The following is a 20765-nucleotide window of genomic DNA, read 5'->3' as shown; positions in this document are numbered from 1 at the left end:
CCATTCTACAACTCCAAACATCTTCACTGCAGATATTAGGAATCTCATCCAACCTGGTTGCCGGTGGACTGTGGAGCTGTCTATGCACAGAGCTCACTTCATCTCCAGCCTTGGCTTCTCTCCACACACTCCACTTCCCCAATCTGACAGAAGCATTCATCACTCCCGAGAACTCGCCGACGCCACACACTCTACCGTACGTCTCCCTCGGACTGGCACGGGTGGTGGTATAGATCTGTTCCTGTCCTCCCACATAAACATGTCAGACAAGTGTGTGACGAACTGCGCCGTCCCTCCCAGTGTGTATTCCCACCATGTGTTCAGTGTTCCAGGGACAGACACCTGAACGAAGCGCTTTAGTGCAGGAATATATGGTTGTTACTGTAGATAACTACTAATCATTTTCATAGCATCAAAATGTTCCTCAATATTTCTTCTTAAACTTAGCTACACAAGGATCATGACATCGTCCCTGCATGAGCACCATCTTGGCCACTCTTCATGTACCTTAAATTCACTAGTGTATCCTGATTGGCCTGATTTATCAACACAAGGTACATACTGATCTCTTACACACCACAAAGTCAAGCAGACATCACTGCATTATCTGACATGCTCTTAAAATAATCGAGAACCTATAAAATCTCATATCTCACAAGAAATAACCGCTAGTAAAACATCATTCACAGGAAAAATGGAGGCGTCAAAAATGTTCCATTTTCCTCTTTCTCTTTACTGGAAATCCATCTACACGCCGTGATCTTGATCCTGAGAACTCCCTGATCACTTGTCTTGAAAGGAAACACAAACCTTACTGTAGAAATGGATCACCAGCACATTTTGCAAGGTTTCTACTGTTAGCCGGATTCAAACAGGTCCATCACGAGGTTCCTCATCATCTCAAGTCTTCACTAAAAGACCTCTTCACTAGCTGTCTTCCTGAACACCATACACTATCAGCTCCAGCAACATAACATGTCCTTACGCTTCCCATGTCACTCCACTGCATCCTGTATCTGCTGGTTTTGACACTTGTGTAGAAAACCAAAACCACCTCCCTACCTGGTGGCAATAATCAGAACCTCAGGTACAGCTCGGGTAAACATGAACTCCTCACCTTTTATTCACTGTTTAAGTGGTGAAACGAACCCTCTGATCTTTCCTCTGCTGTCATTAAACACCAGCAGACTGGTAATATTTACAACAGCCTGAATAACATTTAATAGAAGTATCCAAGGAGACGTTTTTCATCAAACGGCCAACTGACCCATTTTCTAGAAACCTGACCCAGATTCGGCACGATTTAATCAGGAACAGCGCCAAAAAAATCCCAAAATACAAAACAGAACAGAGTCTACATCCGGATCGTCTTTTTCATCAACATGTGACATGCAGGATTTCTGAGTACTCACCACTTTCCAGCGCTCTTTGACCATGCAGTTTTGGGGCAGGATGTCCACCTGCTCTCCTGCACCGTTCATGTTTTCGTCACAGTCGACTCCTACACACTGCATCAGCCGGCCAGATCTTCACACAATCCTGCCATTCACCTGTACAGCAGATTAGCCAGGTTAGAAACATCTAGAACATCTAGAAACATCCATTACACAATGAGGTTACACAGACAGGATCGGATTTGGAAGCCCTGATGTCGTTCCTAATGTTTTTGCTGTTCTGTTTGATTCTGATTGTATGTTTATTACATTTTTAGCTGCTGCAGTGTTATTTGTCATTTCATTTTGTAAACAGTGTCTTGCAGTCAAATTGACTCCACAGCATAAGTACTCAAGATGTGTGTTATCTGTCCCACACGGGGGGGAGATCAGACTGAACAAACCGAACACCTGAATGAATCATTTAACCGAATCGACTCCACTGAGTCGAGTCATTGCAAATGCTCTCTGCTGCACGGATGAGTCACGTCTCTGCAGGACTGAAGTGACTCAGGGAAAGTGGGTGAATTTATTTTTAGCCATTGCGTAAACACAGGACTGACTGAACAGACTGGAGTGCGATAGGAGCGCTCCTGAATGTAAACATGTTTTTGATTAGATTCTATCTGACGTGATGAAATCAGACGGAGGTGCGTCACACGCAGATTTTCAATGAAATCGATTTGATTCGAATCTCACTGAATCTGAACGGCGTGAGTTCATCTGGAACCCGAGAGACACGCAGACGCTCTCAGACCGGTTTTTCTGGTCCACACCCGGAGTGTGAGCGCTGTGTTCTCACCTCACAAAGAACCACACCCAAGAGGAGAACACTGCAGGGTTCCAGTCAAACACACTGAACATCACTGTAATAATAACACCACTGTAATCCTGAATTCTCAGTTAAATGCTAATTATATCTGAGACTGACAGATACACAGGCCACGCCTCCTTCACTGAGACTGACAGATACACAGGCCACGCCTCCTTCACTGAGACTGACAGATACACAGGCCACGCCTCCTTCACTGAGACTGACAGATACACAGGCCACGCCTCCTTCACTGAGACTGACAGATACACAGGCCACGCCTCCTTCACTGAGACTGACAGATACACAGGCCACGCCTCCTTCACTGAGACTGACAGATACACAGGCCACGCCTCCTTCACTGAGACTGACAGATACACAGGCCACGCCTCCTTCACTGAGACTGACAGATACACAGGCCACGCCTCCTTCACTGAGACTGATACACAGGCCACGCCTCCTTCACTGAGACTGACAGATACACAGGCCACACCTCCCTGTAGTGTGCATTATTGAGTGTGTAAAGTGGTGAAGCTGAATAATGGATGAAGATGTTTAACGCAGATGGAGTACTTCCTCTCTCTCTTCCCCCCTCTCTCTCTCTCCTCCAGAGTGGGATCAGATCACATATCACACTGTGAGAGTCTAAATCCTGCTGTAATCTCTCCATTTCTCTAACAACATAGAACCTGGTTCTGTTTATCCAGGACGCAGTAATAATGAAAGCTGCACCGTGCCTTTATAACAGGTTCTGTTAAAACTGAGGCTGAACACTGACTCTGTAGAGTGCTGCACATGTACACCTATAATCAACATCCTCACTCTCTTACCCAACACAGGTAACACACACAGTGCAGTTAAAGTCTCAACTCTGATTGGTCAGACAGTGTGTTATAAGTGGCGGGGGGGGGGGGGGGGGGTGTTGTGTAACACCACTGTTGTGTAACACCTCACCATCATCACCAACATAATCATCACACACCATCATCATCACACACCATCGTCACCATCATCATCATCATCATCACACACCAACATCATCACACACCATCATCATCATCACCATCGTCACCATCATCATCATCATCACCATCACACACCAACATAATCATCACACACCATCATCATCACACACCATCATCACCATCACCACCAACATCATCATCACACACCATCGTCACCATCATCATCATCATCACACACCAACATCATCACACACACCATCATCATCACACACCATCATCATCATCACCACCATCATCATCATCACCATCATCATCATCACACACCAACATCATCATCATCATCACCATCATCATCACACATCATCATCATCACACACCATCATCATCACACACCATCATCATCACACACCATCATCATCACCATCGTCACCATCATCATCACCACCATCATCATCATCACCATCATCATCATCACACACCAACATCATCACACACACCATCATCATCACACACCATCATCATCATCACACACCATCATCACCATCACCACCAACATCATCATCACACACCATCGTCACCATCACACACCATCATCATCATCACCACCATCATCATCATCACCATCATCATCATCACACACCAACATCATCATCATCACACATCATCATCACACATCATCATCATCACACACCATCATCATCACACACCATCATCATCACACACCATCATCATCACCATCGTCACCATCATCATCACCACCATCATCATCATCACACACCAACATCATCATCATACACCATCATCACACATCATCATCACACACCAACATCATCACACACCATCATCATCACCATCGTCACCATCATCATCATCACCATCATCATCACACACCATCATCACCACCAACATCATCATCATCACCATCATCATCATAATCATCACACACCAACATCATCATCAACATCACACAGACGATCATCATCACACATCCCATCACACACAGGATCATCATCATTATCATCATCATCACACACCATCATCATCATCATCACACACACCATCATCACACACCATTATCATCATCATACACCATCATCATCACACACACCATAATCATCATCATCACCACACAGACCATCATAATCATCACACACACCATCATCACACATAATCGTCATCACCATCACACACCATCATCACCATCACCACACAGATCATCATCATCATCATCATCATCTTCACACACCATCATCATCATCATCATCACACAGACCATCATCATCATCACACACCAACATCATCATCATGATCATCATCATCATCAGACAGATGATCATCATCACACACCCCATCACACACACCATCATCATCATCACCATCATCACACACCATCATCATCATCATCATCACACACCAACATCATCACACACCATCATCATCATCACCATCATCACACACCATCATCATCATCATCATCACACACCATCATCACCACACACCATCATCAGCACCACCACACAGATCATCATCATCATCATCATCATACACCATCATCACACACACCATCATCATCATCATCACACACAATCATCAGCATCTTTATCATCATCATCACCATACACACCAGCATCATCGTAATCATCATCACCACACAGATCATCATCATCACACACCATCATCACACAGACCATCATCATCATCATACACCAACATCATCATACACCAACATCATCATACACCAACATCATCATCATCACACACCATCATCATCACCACACACACACCATCATCACCATCATCATCATCACCACCACACAGACCATCATCACCACACACACACCATCATCATCACCATCATCACCATCACACAGACCATCATCACCACACACACACCATCATCATCACCATCATCACCACCACACAGACCATCATCATCACACACACACCATAATAATCATCACACACACCATCATCATCATCACCATCACACACACCATCATCATCATCATCATCATCATCATCACACACACCATCATCATCACACACACCATCATCTTCATCACCATCACACACACCATCATCATCATCATCATCATCATCATCACACACATCATCATCATCACACACACCATCATCATCATCATCACACACCAACATCATCATCACACACACACCATCATAATCATCATCACACACCAACATCATCATCACACACACACACCATCATAATCATCACACACACCATCATCACACATAATCGTCATCACCATCACACAGACCATCATCACACACCATCATCATCATCATACACCAACATCACACACAATCATCAGCATCTTTATTATCATCATCATCACCATACACACCATCATCATCATCGTAATTATCATCACACACCAACATCATCATCATCACACACCAACATCATCATCACCACACAGATCATCATCATCATCACACACACCAACATCATCACACACCATCATCATCATCACACACCATCATCATCATCACCACACAGACCATCATCATCATCACACACCAACATCATCATCATCATCATCACCACACACACCATCATCTTCATCACACATCATCATCATCGTAATCATCATCATCATCACACAATCATCATCACCATCACCACACAGATCATCATCACACACCATCATCACACACCAACATCATCACCATTACACACACACCATCATCATCATCACACACACCATCATCATCACACACCAACATCATCATCATCATCACCACACAGATCATCATCATCATCACACACACCAACATCATCACACACCATCATCATCATCACCACACAGACCATCATCATCATCACACACCAACATCATCATCATCATCATCACCACACACACCATCATCTTCATCACACATCATCATCGTAATCATCATCATCATCATCATCATCATCATCACACACCATCATCACACAATCATCATCACCATCACCACACAGATCATCATCACACACCATCATCACCATTACGCACACACCATCATCACCACACACACAATCATCATCACACACACCATCATCACACACCATCATCATCATCATCATCACCATCACACAGACCATCATCATCATCACACACCATCATCATCATCATCACACACCATAATCATCATCATCATCATCACACAGACCATCATTATCATCATCATCATCATCATCATCACACACCATCACACACAGGATCATCATCACACACACCAACACCATCATCATCTTCATCACCATCACACACCATCACACAGAACATCATCATCATCACACAGACCATCATCATCATCGATTACCTGCATTTGTGCCACTTCACATACTACAGTTAAGCTTAAACAATTACAACTCTACAAATTCATAACCACATTTATGAATAAAATAAATAGTTTATTAATCTAAATCTCAACCTTCTAAACATTATTCCATGTCTCACACATCTCCGTGAAATAAAAGAAGAAGAGCAGTAAGCCAAACACTGTCCAGTGATTAGACTGTTTATAGCTGCAATAATGTCCGTGACAACAGGAACTAACATGAACATTTTTGTGAATAGTTTTGTTGTTAGGTAAAGGAGCAGATCTAGAGGATCACAGGTAGAGAGTGTTGAGGTGAACTGGGATGTTTGGATGCTGACCCCCCCCCCTTTCACACCTTCACCCAGGTGTGTTGATGGTGCAGTGTCTGGCTGCATTATGTCCCAGGGAGTCCTCATGTCTGTGTTCCCTTCTGGTTCTCCCGTTTAGTTATGATGTCATAGCTAGTCTTGTCGGAGTCCCTGCTTTCACTCACGCAAACTACACTGTCCTTCACCATTACAGGACAACAACCATACCTAATAATCTCTCTCTCTCTCTCTCTCTCTCTCTCTCTCTCGCTACATGATACTCCTGAGATGCCAGTGATCCTGACCCCTTCTGATCTCCGGACCTGTCTGATCCGTCCTGATGTCCTACTTCTGGTTGGATCATCAGTTGGAGGTCACATGCTGCTGCTGAGGATGCCCCACATGGTGCAGTATAAAGATCACTGAGATTACTGAGGACGGTTCCACTGAAACTCCATAAAGATGCTCTGGACCTCAGTTCATATGAACAGATATACTATGATAGCTTTAGTACTACAATCACCACAAACAGTTCTGCACTCGAGTCTCCAACAGTGAACAGTGCAGAAGTTCAACACAACAGACTTCCTGTAGAAACTGTTATGAATTTCCAACTGCAATGGAAATGTAGTATTAGCATATAGTATTAGCATATTTATAGAAGGGGTGTATTTATTTATAATCGCACTGGTGTCACCCAGATGAGGACGGGTTCCCTTCTGAGTCTGGTTCCTGAATTGAACTGAATTGAATTGAACTGAACTGAATGATCACATCAGCGCAGTGAAGATGCACCGTGACCTCCTCAGGAGTAAGGGTCAGAGCGGCGTGTGGAGCAGGAGAGGAGGAGAAACACAGAAAAACACAGACGTGAAAGTTCTAGAAGTTAAACCTCCAGACTCCAGGTTGATGTGAGTGCAGTGATGATGAGGAGGAACATTCAGGTTCCACTGGCGTACAGCGTGTTCTCCCGGTTCTGATCTCAGTAAAGTGCAGAGCGGGGTCTTCAGGACGCTGATGACCTTCACTGGGCGTGAGGACAACACACAGACTAATCACCTGATCCTCAGCCGTGATACGCATCGAATCTTAACACACGCTACACACACGCAAGAGACACGCTAAACACACGCTACACACACGCTACACACACGCTACACACACGCTAAACACACGCTACACACACACGAGAGACATGCTAAACACACGCTACACACACACGAGAGACATGCTAAATACACGCTACACACACACGAGAGACATGCTAAACACACGCCACACACACACGAGAGACATGCTAAATACACGCTACACACACGCAAGAGACAAGCTATACACACGCTAAACACACGCTACACACACGCAAGAGACACGCTAAACACACGCTAAACACACGCTACACACACGCAAGAGACACGCTAAACACACGCTACACACACGCTAAACACACGCTACACACACGCTACACACACGCTACACACACGCTAAACACACGCTACACACACGAGAGAGACATGCTAAACACACGCTAAACACATGCTACAGACACGCTAAACACACGCTACACACACGCTACACACACACGAGAGAGACATGCTAAACACACGCTAGACACGCTAAACACACGCTACACACACATGCTACACACACGCTACACACACACGCTACACACACACGAGAGAGACACGCTACACACACGCTACACAACACGCTACACACACACGCTACACACACACGCTACACACACACGAGAGAGACACGCTACACACACGCAAGAGACACGCTACACACACGCTAAACACACGCTACACACACGCAAGAGACACGCTACACACACGCTAAACACACGCTACACACACGCAAGAGACACGCTACACACACACGAGAGAGACATGCTAAACACACGCGAGAGAGAGACGCTACACACACGCAAGTGAGACACTCTAAACACATGCGAGAGAGACACGCTACACACACACAAGAGAGACACGCTACACACACACGAGAGAGACACGCTGAACACACGCAAGAGAGACACGCTAAACACACTAAACACACGCAAGAGAGCCACGCTAAACACACTAAACACACGCGAGAGACACGCTAAACACACGCGAGAGAGACACGCTAAACACACGCGAGAGAGACACGCTAAACACACGCGAGGGAGACACGCTAAACACACGCGAGAGAGACACGCTAAACACACACAAGAGAGACACGCTAAACACACACAAGAGAGACACGCTAAACACACTAAACACACACAAGAGAGACACGCTAAACACACGCGAGAGAGACACGCTAAACACACGCAAGAGAGACACGCTAAACACACGCGAGAGAGACACGCTAAACACACGCGAGAGAGACACGCTAAACACACGCGAGGGAGACACGCTAAACACACGCGAGAGAGACACGGTAAACACACGCGAGAGAGACACGCTAAACACACGCGAGAGAGACACGCTAAACACACGCGAGAGAGACACGCTAAACACACGCGAGAGAAACACGCTAAACACACACAAGAGAGACACGCTAAACACACACAAGAGAGACACGCTAAACACACACAAGAGAGACACGCTAAACACACTAAACACACACAAGAGAGACACGCTAAACACACGCGAGAGAGACACGCTAAACACACGCAAGAGAGACACGCTAAACACACTAAACACACGCAAGAGAGACACGCTAAACACATACAAGAGAGACACGCTAAACACACGCAAGAGAGACACGCTAAACACATACAAGAGAGACACGCTAAACACACGCAAGAGAGACACGCTAAACACACGCGAGAGAGACACGCTAAACACACGCAAGAGAGACACGCTAAACACACGCAAGAGAGACACGCTAAACACACGCGAGAGAGACACGCTAAACACACGCGAGAGACACGCTAAACACACGCGAGAGAGACACGCTAAACACACGCGAGAGAGACACGCTAAACACACGCGAGGGAGACACGCTAAACACACGCGAGAGAGACACGGTAAACACACGCGAGAGAGACACGCTAAACACACGCGAGAGAGACACGCTAAACACACGCAAGAGAGACACGCTAAACACACGCGAGAGAGACACGCTAAACACATACAAGAGAGACATGCTAAACACACGCGAGAGAGACACGCTAAACACACGCGAGAGAGACACGCTAAACACATACAAGAGAGACACGCTAAACACACGCGAGAGAGACACGCTAAACACACGCGAGAGAGACACGCTAAACAAACGCGAGAGAGACATGCTAAACACACGCAAGAGAGACACGCTAAACACACGCGAGAGAGACACGCTAAACACACGCAAGAGAGACACGCTAAACACACGCGAGAGAGACACGCTAAACACACGCGAGAGAGACACGCTAAACACATACAAGAGAGACACGCTAAACACACGCAAGAGAGACACGCTAAACACACGCGAGAGAGACACGCTAAACACACGCGAGAGAGACACGCTAAACACACGCGAGAGCGACGCTAAACACACACAAGAGAGACACGCTAAACACACCCAAGAGAAACACGCTAAACACATAGAAGAGAGACGCGCTAAACACACGCAAGAGAGACACGCTAAACACACACGAGAGACACGCTAAACACACGTGAGAGAGACACGCTAAACACACGCGAGAGCGACATGCTAAACACACACAAGAGAGACACGCTAAACACACACAAGAGAGACACGCTAAACACATACAAGAGAGACACGCTAAACACACACAAGAGAGACACGCTAAACACATACAAGAGAGACACGCTAAACACACGTGAGAGAGACACGCTAAACACACGCGAGAGCGACATGCTAAACACGCACAAGAGAGACACGCTAAACACACACAAGAGAGACACGCTAAACACATACAAGAGAGACACGCTAAACACACACAAGAGAGACACGCTAAACACACTAAACACACACAAGAGAGACACGCTAAACACACTAAACACACACAAGAGAGACACGCTAAACACACTAAACACACACAAGAGAGACACGCTAAACACACACAAGAGAGACACGCTAAACACACGTGAGAGAGACACGCTAAACACACGCGAGAGCGACATGCTAAACACACACAAGAGAGACACGCTAAACACACACAAGAGAGACACGCTAAACACATACAAGAGAGACACGCTAAACACACACAAGAGAGACACGCTAAACACATACAAGAGAGACACGCTAAACACACACAAGAGAGACACGCTAAACACATACAAGAGAGACACGCTAAACACACGTGAGAGAGACACGCTAAACACACGCGAGAGCGACATGCTAAACACGCACAAGAGAGACACGCTAAACACACTAAACACACACAAGAGAGACACGCTAAACACACGTGAGAGAGACACGCTAAACACACACAAGAGAGACACGCTAAACACATACAAGAGAGACACGCTAAACACATACAAGAGAGACACGCTAAACACACGTGAGAGAGACACGCTAAACACACGTGAGAGAGACACGCTAAACACACACAAGAGAGACACGCTAAACACACACAAGAGAGACACGCTAAACACACACAAGAGAGACACGCTAAACACACGCGAGAGAGACACGCTAAACACATACAAGAGAGACACGCTAAACACACGCAAGAGAGACACGCTAAACACACGCGAGAGAGACACGCTAAACACACGCGAGAGACACGCTAAACACACGCGAGAGAGACACGCTAAACACACGCGAGAGAGACACGCTAAACACACGCGAGGGAGACACGCTAAACACACGCGAGAGAGACACGCTAAACACACGCGAGGGAGACACGCTAAACACACGCGAGAGAGACACGGTAAACACACGCGAGAGAGACACGCTAAACACACGCGAGAGAGACACGCTAAACACATACAAGAGAGACACGCTAAACACATACAAGAGAGACACGCTAAACACACGCGAGAGAGACACGCTAAACACACGCGAGAGAGACACGCTAAACACACGCGAGAGAGACACGCTAAACACACGCGAGAGAGACACGCTAAACAAACGCGAGAGAGACACGCTAAACACACGCAAGAGAGACACGCTAAACACACGCGAGAGAGACACGCTAAACACACGCAAGAGAGACACGCTAAACACACGCGAGAGAGACACGCTAAACACACGCGAGAGAGACACGCTAAACACACACAAGAGAGACACGCTAAACACATACAAGAGAGACACGCTAAACACACGCAAGAGAGACACGCTAAACACACGCGAGAGAGACACGCTAAACACACGCGAGAGAGACACGCTAAACACACGCGAGAGCGACGCTAAACACACACAAGAGAGACACGCTAAACACACCCAAGAGAAACACGCTAAACACATAGAAGAGAGACGCGCTAAACACACGCAAGAGAGACACGCTAAAAACACGCAAGAGCGACACGCTAAACACACACGAGAGACACGCTAAACACACGTGAGAGAGACACGCTAAACACACGCGAGAGCGACATGCTAAACACACACAAGAGAGACACGCTAAACACACACAAGAGAGACACGCTAAACACATACAAGAGAGACACGCTAAACACACGTGAGAGAGACACGCTAAACACACGCGAGAGCGACATGCTAAACACGCACAAGAGAGACACGCTAAACACACTAAACACACACAAGAGAGACACGCTAAACACACTAAACACACACAAGAGAGACACGCTAAACACACTAAACACACACAAGAGAGACACGCTAAACACACTAAACACACACAAGAGAGACACGCTAAACACACTAAACACACACAAGAGAGACACGCTAAACACACACAAGAGAGACACGCTAAACACACACAAGAGAGACACGCTAAACACGCTAAACACACACAAGAGAGACACGCTAAACACACTAAACACACACAAGAGAGACACGCTAAACACACACAAGAGAGACACGCTAAACACACACAAGAGAGACACGCTAAACACGCTAAACACACGCAAGAGAGACACGCTAAACACACGCAAGAGAGACACGCTAAACACACACGAGAGAGACACGCTAAACACACGCGAGAGAGACACGCTAAACACACACGAGAGAGACACGCTAAACACACGCGAGAGAGACACGCTAAACACGCACAAGAGAGACACGCTAAACACACGCAAGAGAGACACGCTAAACACACTAAACACACACAAGAGAGACACGCTAAACACACACAAGAGAGACACGCTAAACACACACGAGAGAGACACGCTAAACACACGCGAGAGAGACACGCTAAACACACGCGAGAGAGACACGCTAAACACACGCGAGAGAGACACGCTAAACACACGCGAGAGAGACACGCTAAACACACGCGAGAGAGACACGCTAAACACACGCGAGAGAGACACGCTAAACACACGCGAGAGAGACACGCTAAACACACGCGAGAGAGACACGCTAAACACACGCGAGAGAGACACGCTAAACAAACGCGAGAGAGACACGCTAAACACACGCGAGAGAGACACGCTAAACACACGCGAGAGAGACACGCTAAACACACGCGAGAGAGACACGCTAAACACACGCGAGAGAGACACGCTAAACACACGCGAGAGAGACACGCTAAACACACGCGAGAGAGACACGCTAAACACACGCGAGAGAGACACGCTAAACACACGCAAGAGAGACACGCTAAACACACACGCGAGAGACACGCTTGACACCTCCACGTGAGAGCACCGCCAATTTTGACGTTTCTCCATCTTTCCATAACGTTTCTGTTTCAACTCCCGTGATGGTTTTCCTCTAACAGCACGACCACCACTCATTTATTCCTTACACACAGAGCTCACACAGATAACCTACTCCACACTCCGTGTGTGTGTGTGTGTGTGTGTGTGTGTGTGTGTGTGTGGCAGCGATGAGACTCCATATCCAACCATCATGCAGCAACATACATCATGAAGAACCCTCAGAACCTTCACAGTTGTGCAGTGTGCAAAAGTTTGTGCACCCTCAGAACGAAATCACTTCATTTACTATTCGTAACATTTTAGCTTCTGAACTGATAAATACAACAGAAAAATACACTTTATTTTAACGAACACACACACACACTGCTGGGCAAAAGGTCAGGCACACTCATGCTTTTTTCCACATTTTAGAATAATAATAATAATAATAATAACAATAACAATAATAATAAAGTAATAAAGAGTAACACAAATGGAACTATGAGAACCATGTTGTGATAAAAAATCCTAAATAAATCAGAATGATGGAGTATTTTATCATCTTCAGAGTCGACGCCCTTTCTGTGGAGGATTTACAGAAGTGTGTTCTCGGCGTTTTCTCCCCGGATTTCTTGAGGAATTTCCCCGAGATGATTCTGAACGGTATTAAAGGAGTTCACACCGACGCTGCACACCCATCTCCTGCTTTTCAGAATATTCCCCTCCGAGTCGTGCGTTCAAATAAAGATTTTTACAGATGAAATGTTAGTTCTCTAATGAAAGAAATGAACACGTCGGTGCGGTTATATTTTTGTCTACGACACCGATTTCACACGTTTACTCTCGCACCTTCAGATCAGACGCTTTTTAACATCACGAGAAACATTTCAGTCCCGTGTCCACAAACTTTTGACCTGTGGTGTGTGTGAAGTGAATTAAGGTGTTATGTGTTTAATAAAGCTCAGACTGGACTTTATAAAAGGTTTGTTTTATATGAGTGTTTATTCATAAATAATAACTGGAGATCTGAGAGAATGTGGAAATGACTGCATGTGCGTCTGAAAATAAAGTCTTCCTCATCTTTCTACCTCAGTTAAATTATCCCGGTGGGAAACAGAAAACATTTCACTTTTCCTGCAAGTAACAAAACTGTGGGGGGCGCAAACTTTTGCACGATTATATGTGCAGGTGAGAATTTCACACACTTTCCTCAGTGTGATCAGCGTTAGTGCAACGTAGTGAAGGAAAGAAAATAGTTCTGCTTTATTAGTGTTTATGAGCATTACATAAATCTGTTTATAAACAAACAAATAAATAAACAGACTGGAAATGAGACTAGAAATCAAAGTATCAATAAATCAGAGTGTAAATAAGTGAAGTCTGATTTTATAGTCTAGGATTGAACTGGAGTGTGTGTGTGTGTGTGTGTGTGTGTGTGTGTGTGTGTGTGAGAAAGAGAGGAGTGTGTGTGTGAGAGAGAGATGTATGTGTGTGTGTGTGTGTGAAAGACAGATGTGCGTGTGTGTGTGTGTGTGTGTGTGAGAGAGAGAGAGAAAGAGAGATGTATGTGTGTGTAAGAAAGAGAGCTGTGTATGTGTGTGAGAGAGAGAGATGTGTGTGAGAAAGAGAGAGATGTATGTGTGTGTGTGTGAGAGAGAAAGAGAGATGTATGTGTGTTTGTGAGAGAGAGAGACGTATGTGTATGTATGTGTGTGTGTGTGTGTGTGTGTGTGTGTGTGTGAGAGAGAGATGTGTGTGTGTGAGAGAGAGAAAGAGAAAGATGTATATGTAAGTGTGAGAAAGAGAGAGATGTATATGTGTGTGTGTGTGTGTGTGTGTGTGAGAGAGAGAGAGATGTGTGTGTGTGTGTGTGAGAGAGAGAGAGAGAGACATGTGTGTGCGTGTGTGTGTGTGTTACAGCATCACCTTGAGACAGTGATTTGTGATTATTTCTCCTTCCTGCTCATCCCCTGGCCGCGTCCCAAACCGCTCACACTAGTGTGCACTACAAAGTGTGTGAGAATAGTGCAGATCCCTGCGCGCGCTCTTCCCTACATTACTGTGCGGTTTTGGCCTCAGTTTTGTCTCCGCACTGCAGCGGAAGGATCAAACTGGGCGTCGCCCTGGTGACGGAGTTCTAATCCCGCCCACAAACAGCCTTCCTTCAGCTCTGATTAGCTCGGCGCTCAGCCATCATCCGAAGCGGTGCGCGAGAGTCATTCTGGGAAGTGTAGTTCATATCGGGACGGCAGACACAACTAGTCCGACACACAGAAACTACAACTCCCAGAAATCTTTATCCCCGGACGATGGACTCCGTTATACTGCACGTATGTGTGATTATTTGTGGTTCTTTCTTTACTACGCGACAGAATACGCGAGTATTTCAGATGAATAATCTTCCTCCATGTCAAGCTAGCTAACGGCCACAAAGCAGGCTAACAATGCTAATAAAGCTAATAAAGACGCCCATCGCGCTGTCACAGCGGACAATAAAAAGCAGGAATAAATAAGATGTCTGACCTGCTCTTGTGTGGCTGCAGGAGCGTTTCAGAGCGAGAGGTTTGAGGAACACGGAGGAGCATTCTGTCCTGCTCGACGCTGCAGCATTTTCACATCAGCCTCCGTCCCTCTTCACCCGCAGCATCCTGAATCAGCATCAGCGCCCAGGCTCCCCGCGCACACTGCGCCTGCGCACGAGCAGACACGGCTGTTGCGTGGCAACGTGGGGGGGGGGACCACGCCCATCGCGGAAGTGTCTGTTTCGTTTGTTGTAAATGACATTTTTAGAACCATTTTCCATTATTATTGGTATTATTTATCAAGTATTATTATACATCATAAAGTATATCTTTTTTTATTATTTATTATTACGGTTTTATTTATATAATTTAATTCAGTAATTCTTCAAATTTAATAAAATTGTAGTTTCTACATTTGTAGAAAAATGTATAAAATATGAAAATAAAAAATGCAAAGATCATTATACTTAATTATTATGTATGATTATTATGATATTAGACAATAAAACCCTCTATTACACACACACACACACACACACACACACACACACACACACACACACACTGAATACTTTTGCAGAATTGAATTGGAAATATTATGTTTTGTTGGTGGTGGTGCAAAATTTTAATAACAGGCAAAAAGTTAAAGAAAAAAAAGAAGAAAAACACCTGAATATAACACCATTATACTGCAAATATATTTGCATATATAAAAGTGCAACTCTTTTAGAAAATCCTACAAATAATAATATTTTTGTTTAGTTCCCATTTAATTTATTTTTTGTTTATTTTTTTTTAATGAGCTTTGTTGCTCTATAATAGATTTAACACAACAGGCCAAATAGTACAAAATAAATAAATAAATAAATAAAATACATATGTAAATGGTTATACAGTTCTATAGTTTTATACTGCGCAGTGTGTTTGTGTGTGTCAGTATTAATGCATAAAAAACTTAAATTAAAGTTCGAAGTAAAACTAATTCAGTGATCTTAACTGAAATTAGAGATAGAAAATGTGTCTGAAAATATGATTACAGCTCAATTTCTATGGGAAATAAAAGAAATAACATACACACACTGATATGAAATAAAACAAAACAGAATTCATAAAGGCCATATAATTATTACGGGATATCTTTATAACAGAAAATCATCACAAAAATAGATAAACTGACTCAGTGTGCTAAAAAAAAAAAGAAAAAAAAGAAAAGAAAAAAGCACCAGTTTGGATCTGGAGAGACACCGTAGATCTCTTGTCACGTGACACACAGCGGTTGAATGCTAAATGGACACGAAGTGCACTACATAGGGAAGAAAGGTTCATTTTCCCCCCCTCGTTCACTATATAGTTTCTGTGTTAATTTAATTCTATGTTTGTGGCGCTGTTAGAAAAAATATAAACAAACTAATGCATAAATAAATAATGTATATATGTACCACTTGAGAAATACAGGCACTGGTTTATGTTAGCTAGGTAGCGGCTAATCATCTTGATAGCTGAAGTGTTTTATGTAAGAAACTTTTAGCATGTGAAGTGAAACGTGTCCTTTTAGATTATAAGAGGTATTATATTAGTATAATCTATAATGATTAAAGCATTAATACGCACTTTTGATTGTTTATACTGGAACTGATGCAACACTTAACTTTAATTTTTGTGTAGCAGTGAAATAGCGCCCATCCCCAATGTAGTGCGCACTATGTAGTGAGTGTCTGGGTTCGGGACAGAGCCGATGTGCATGCCTCTGAAGGAGAGTGAGAGGTGAAACAGTACAGCTGGAGCAGACACACGCGCGCGGGTTCTGAGGTTCTGGAGCTCGGTGAGAAGGTGTGTGAACATGGCTGATGTCTCTGAGAGGACACTGCAGGCCGCCATCTTGATCTCCTTCGCCGCAGGGTTCGTGGCGGGCTGGCAGGCGAACCGAGCGCGCCGGAAGTTCCTGGACTGGAGGAAGAAGCGGCTGCAGGACAAACTGACGGAGACTCAGAAGAAGCTGGACCTGGCCTGAACAGAACCAGAACCAGGACAGGCGTGTGTCAGTGTGTGATCAGGTTTTAATTAGTAATGTGTCCTTCTCGAGCGAGTCGGCTCTCCGAGTCCGCTTTTAGTCAGCTCTTTAAGTGAGTTCCTTGAGTCGGTTTTGTGAATCGACTCTTTGAAACGGCTCTTTCAATCATCTGTGAGTCGACTCTTGAGTCAGCTCTTTGAGGCATTTGTTTGAGTTGACACTGAGTCAGATCTTTGAGTCATCTCTTGTAGTTGAGCACTGAGTCGTGTATATGAACCTTTTAAAAAATATTTCTCTTACAGGTGCAGTCAGTGCCCTCAACATCTGAGCTGTTCATTAGTGTCAGTAATGAGCCGTGTGTTCAACTCTCAGCTGTCTGTGTATTTATTATTTTTTTAATGTAAAGATATTTTGTTTATTAAAAGGTAGATTAAGATTTCATGACACACACACTTACATTGTAAGAACAATAAACACATTTCAAAATATCACAAAAATGGTGATGAGCAGTTTGGCAACCGGAAGAGTCGACTCGACTCTGAGCCAAAAGATTTGACTCTTTGAAAAGATCCAGAATACCCATGAGTAGTTTTCAGACATGGGGTGGCACAGGGTGGGCGAGAGTCAGTCCCTCCAGGATTTTGTGATCACAGCAATGAAATCAAAATCAAAGAAACTGCAATATTTTCTTCAATTTTTCAAAATGTCTGCAGAGTTGGGCCGAGACCCCTCATGTGACGTCATCAAGACGCACATTCAGCCAAAACCCTCTTCCATTAACGCACGTGGAACATGAGTACAGCTAAATTTACCAACAAACATCACCGAGAAACACCGTGCAAAACAATTTCCTGCAATTGCAATTTCACCAATTCAAGTAGTTCTCTGCAAAAAAGAAGCACAAAAAGTTGCCTCGCAAATTTTGAAAAATGTTTTCAAACTGGAGAGCACAGCGACTCACTAATAATTACTAATATTTATTTATCATGTGCATGTAAATAACACAACACACCTGTATAGTCATGTTGAATTTCTGTGCTATACAGTACACTGGATTAACTTTGATTATAAATAATAAATAAATCATTGTCATTTATGCAGTGCTAAATGAAAACCAGTAATTTGTACTTTTATGATAATTTGGCTCTGTATGATGATCTTACTCACTGTTTTTCATCTGTAGCAGGTCTCCTGAAGCCAGTGACTCTCCTCTTCCTCCTCCCTGACCTCTGACCTTGGAGCCTGGACCCTGATATTCAGAGGTTCTGCTCTGTTTGTCCTTACACGATGATGAGAAACACAGAAACACCCAGACGAGTGACGCTACAGACTTTTACAAACACTTTACACTTCATTTTATTTGGAAAAAAGTGTTTTATTATGAATGTTTTTGTAACCAGATCTTTGTAATAAGCTGAATAAATCAAATGTTTTACTAACTAAAAGTCGTGTTCACTGAAGTACAGCTCGGGGGTTTAAACTCACAACCTTCTGGTTAGTATGGAATTTAAACTGGATGTTTGTTAATCCGTATTCTAGGGAATATTATTCCTCATATTCCTTGTCTTTATTTGTTTATCAGACTAGTTATTTGGGTCACATGGCTCGATGGTGCTTTGCTGAGTTTATTGTTTATAAAACATTTTCATTTTAAAACCTAAATCTGATTATGTAATAAATCTAGCTGTGTGTTTTATGAGATTTGTTTACTGCTCATTTCAGGAAACTTTCTGATATAAAATATAAAGGAATGAAAAGAGCTTATTATTGGCTTTTAATTTTTTGCCCTGTTTTAAAGCCTCTATATTTCCATTCCTGTTTGTTCATGTTACGTTCTAATGTCAAGTTGTTAAACAATTTACATTTTTTCTAGTAATCCAAAGATCATATACACAAAGACAGCAGTGTAAACATCAAATCGATGCTTGAACAAATACAAAACAACATAAAGAATCAAAAACAAAATCTATAAACACTTGCCATTTTAACTATTATTTAAAGTAAAAATAAATGCAGGGTTTTAGACAAAAAGCCACAGTGTGAACACTGACTCCATGTTAAATAACAGTATGAGGTGCTTCATGTTTGCACAAAGGGGTTTAGTGTAGACTTTATAATGTCTTTATAATTAAATGACAAATAAAATATGTATTTTCCAATTCTCTCTCAAAAACACTATTTTTAAAAAAATAAATACAGTTAGAATTCACTGTGGAGATTTTATAATATATCTTTTTTTAAAAATCGTTATTATTAAACGCGACATCTAGAGGACTGAAATGGCGGCTCATTCGGGCGCATGTTGATGACGTCGCATTTCTGTCGCCTCTGAAGTATCTTAGCAACCGTGTGCAGCGTCGCGCGGATCAGTTATGCTAGGCTTAACTAAAATGATAAGTAATAGTAATAGATCAGTAATAGTAAAGTATAATTGAATAGTTTGTTAATGTACAGGTTTAAAATGGCGCCGAAAAAGAAAGGCGGCCTTCAGACTGTGCAGAAGGAAACGGATGAGCTGGAGAGGAAGGTCGGTTTATTACACTTATTTATTTATTACAATATCGTACAGAAATAACACAATTTATCAGTAATAAAGTTAATTACAGAGGGCAAGCTGTGTG

General features: G+C 43.6%; 3 protein-coding genes across 16 annotated transcripts in view; 2 read left to right on the top strand and 1 right to left on the bottom strand.

The window, feature by feature from the left end:
• Window positions 1-16284, bottom strand: part of ttbk1b (tau tubulin kinase 1b) — a 57138-nt gene extending 40854 nt beyond the window's left edge. Inside the window, exons 1-2 of the mRNA XM_017475847.3 lie at window positions 16135-16284; window positions 1413-1550 (exon numbers count right to left, since the gene is read on the bottom strand). Coding sequence (XP_017331336.1) covers window positions 1413-1514 — 102 coding nt within the window. The 5' untranslated portion in view covers window positions 1515-1550; window positions 16135-16284. The remainder of the gene's footprint in view (window positions 1-1412; window positions 1551-16134) is intronic.
• A 1552-nt stretch (window positions 16285-17836) lies between these two features.
• Window positions 17837-19903, top strand: LOC128633582 (mitoregulin). Of its 10 annotated transcripts, none has more exons than XM_053682712.1 (2): window positions 17837-18165; window positions 19331-19903. In XM_053682712.1, the coding sequence occupies exon 1, from the start codon at window positions 17974-17976 to the stop codon at window positions 18142-18144; it is 171 nt and encodes a 56-aa protein (XP_053538687.1). In that variant the 5' UTR covers window positions 17837-17973; the 3' UTR covers window positions 18145-18165; window positions 19331-19903. The 10 variants fall into 10 exon arrangements, 8 of the variants coding, with proteins under 8 accessions (XP_053538687.1, XP_053538685.1, XP_053538688.1 ...); XM_053682710.1 differs by having other exon boundaries at window positions 19328-19903; XM_053682713.1 differs by having other exon boundaries at window positions 17837-18171.
• Window positions 19904-20451: 548 nt separating this feature from the next.
• Window positions 20452-20765, top strand: part of nphp1 (nephronophthisis 1) — a 17754-nt gene continuing 17440 nt past the window's right edge. For all 5 annotated transcript variants that reach the window (XR_008397001.1, XR_008397002.1, XM_053682704.1 and 2 more), the window contains exon 1: window positions 20452-20671. Coding sequence is in view for 3 of the 5 variants with exons in the window: in XM_053682704.1 (XP_053538679.1) it covers window positions 20591-20671 (81 nt within the window). In the remaining 2 variants the exon portion in view is untranslated. The remainder of the gene's footprint in view (window positions 20672-20765) is intronic.

Source organism: Ictalurus punctatus, chromosome 9 (assembly GCF_001660625.3).
Source record: "Ictalurus punctatus breed USDA103 chromosome 9, Coco_2.0, whole genome shotgun sequence".
Lineage (NCBI taxonomy): Eukaryota > Metazoa > Chordata > Actinopteri > Siluriformes > Ictaluridae > Ictalurus > Ictalurus punctatus.
Note: the sequence above shows the minus strand (reverse complement) of the source record. Positions and strands in the feature narration are given on the sequence as shown.

What these genes read in the sequence shown, in the direction of transcription:
- LOC128633582 (XM_053682712.1), top strand. Translation starts at nt 17,974, where the DNA reads ATGGCTGATGTCTCTGAGAGGACACTGCAGGCCGCCATCTTGATCTCC.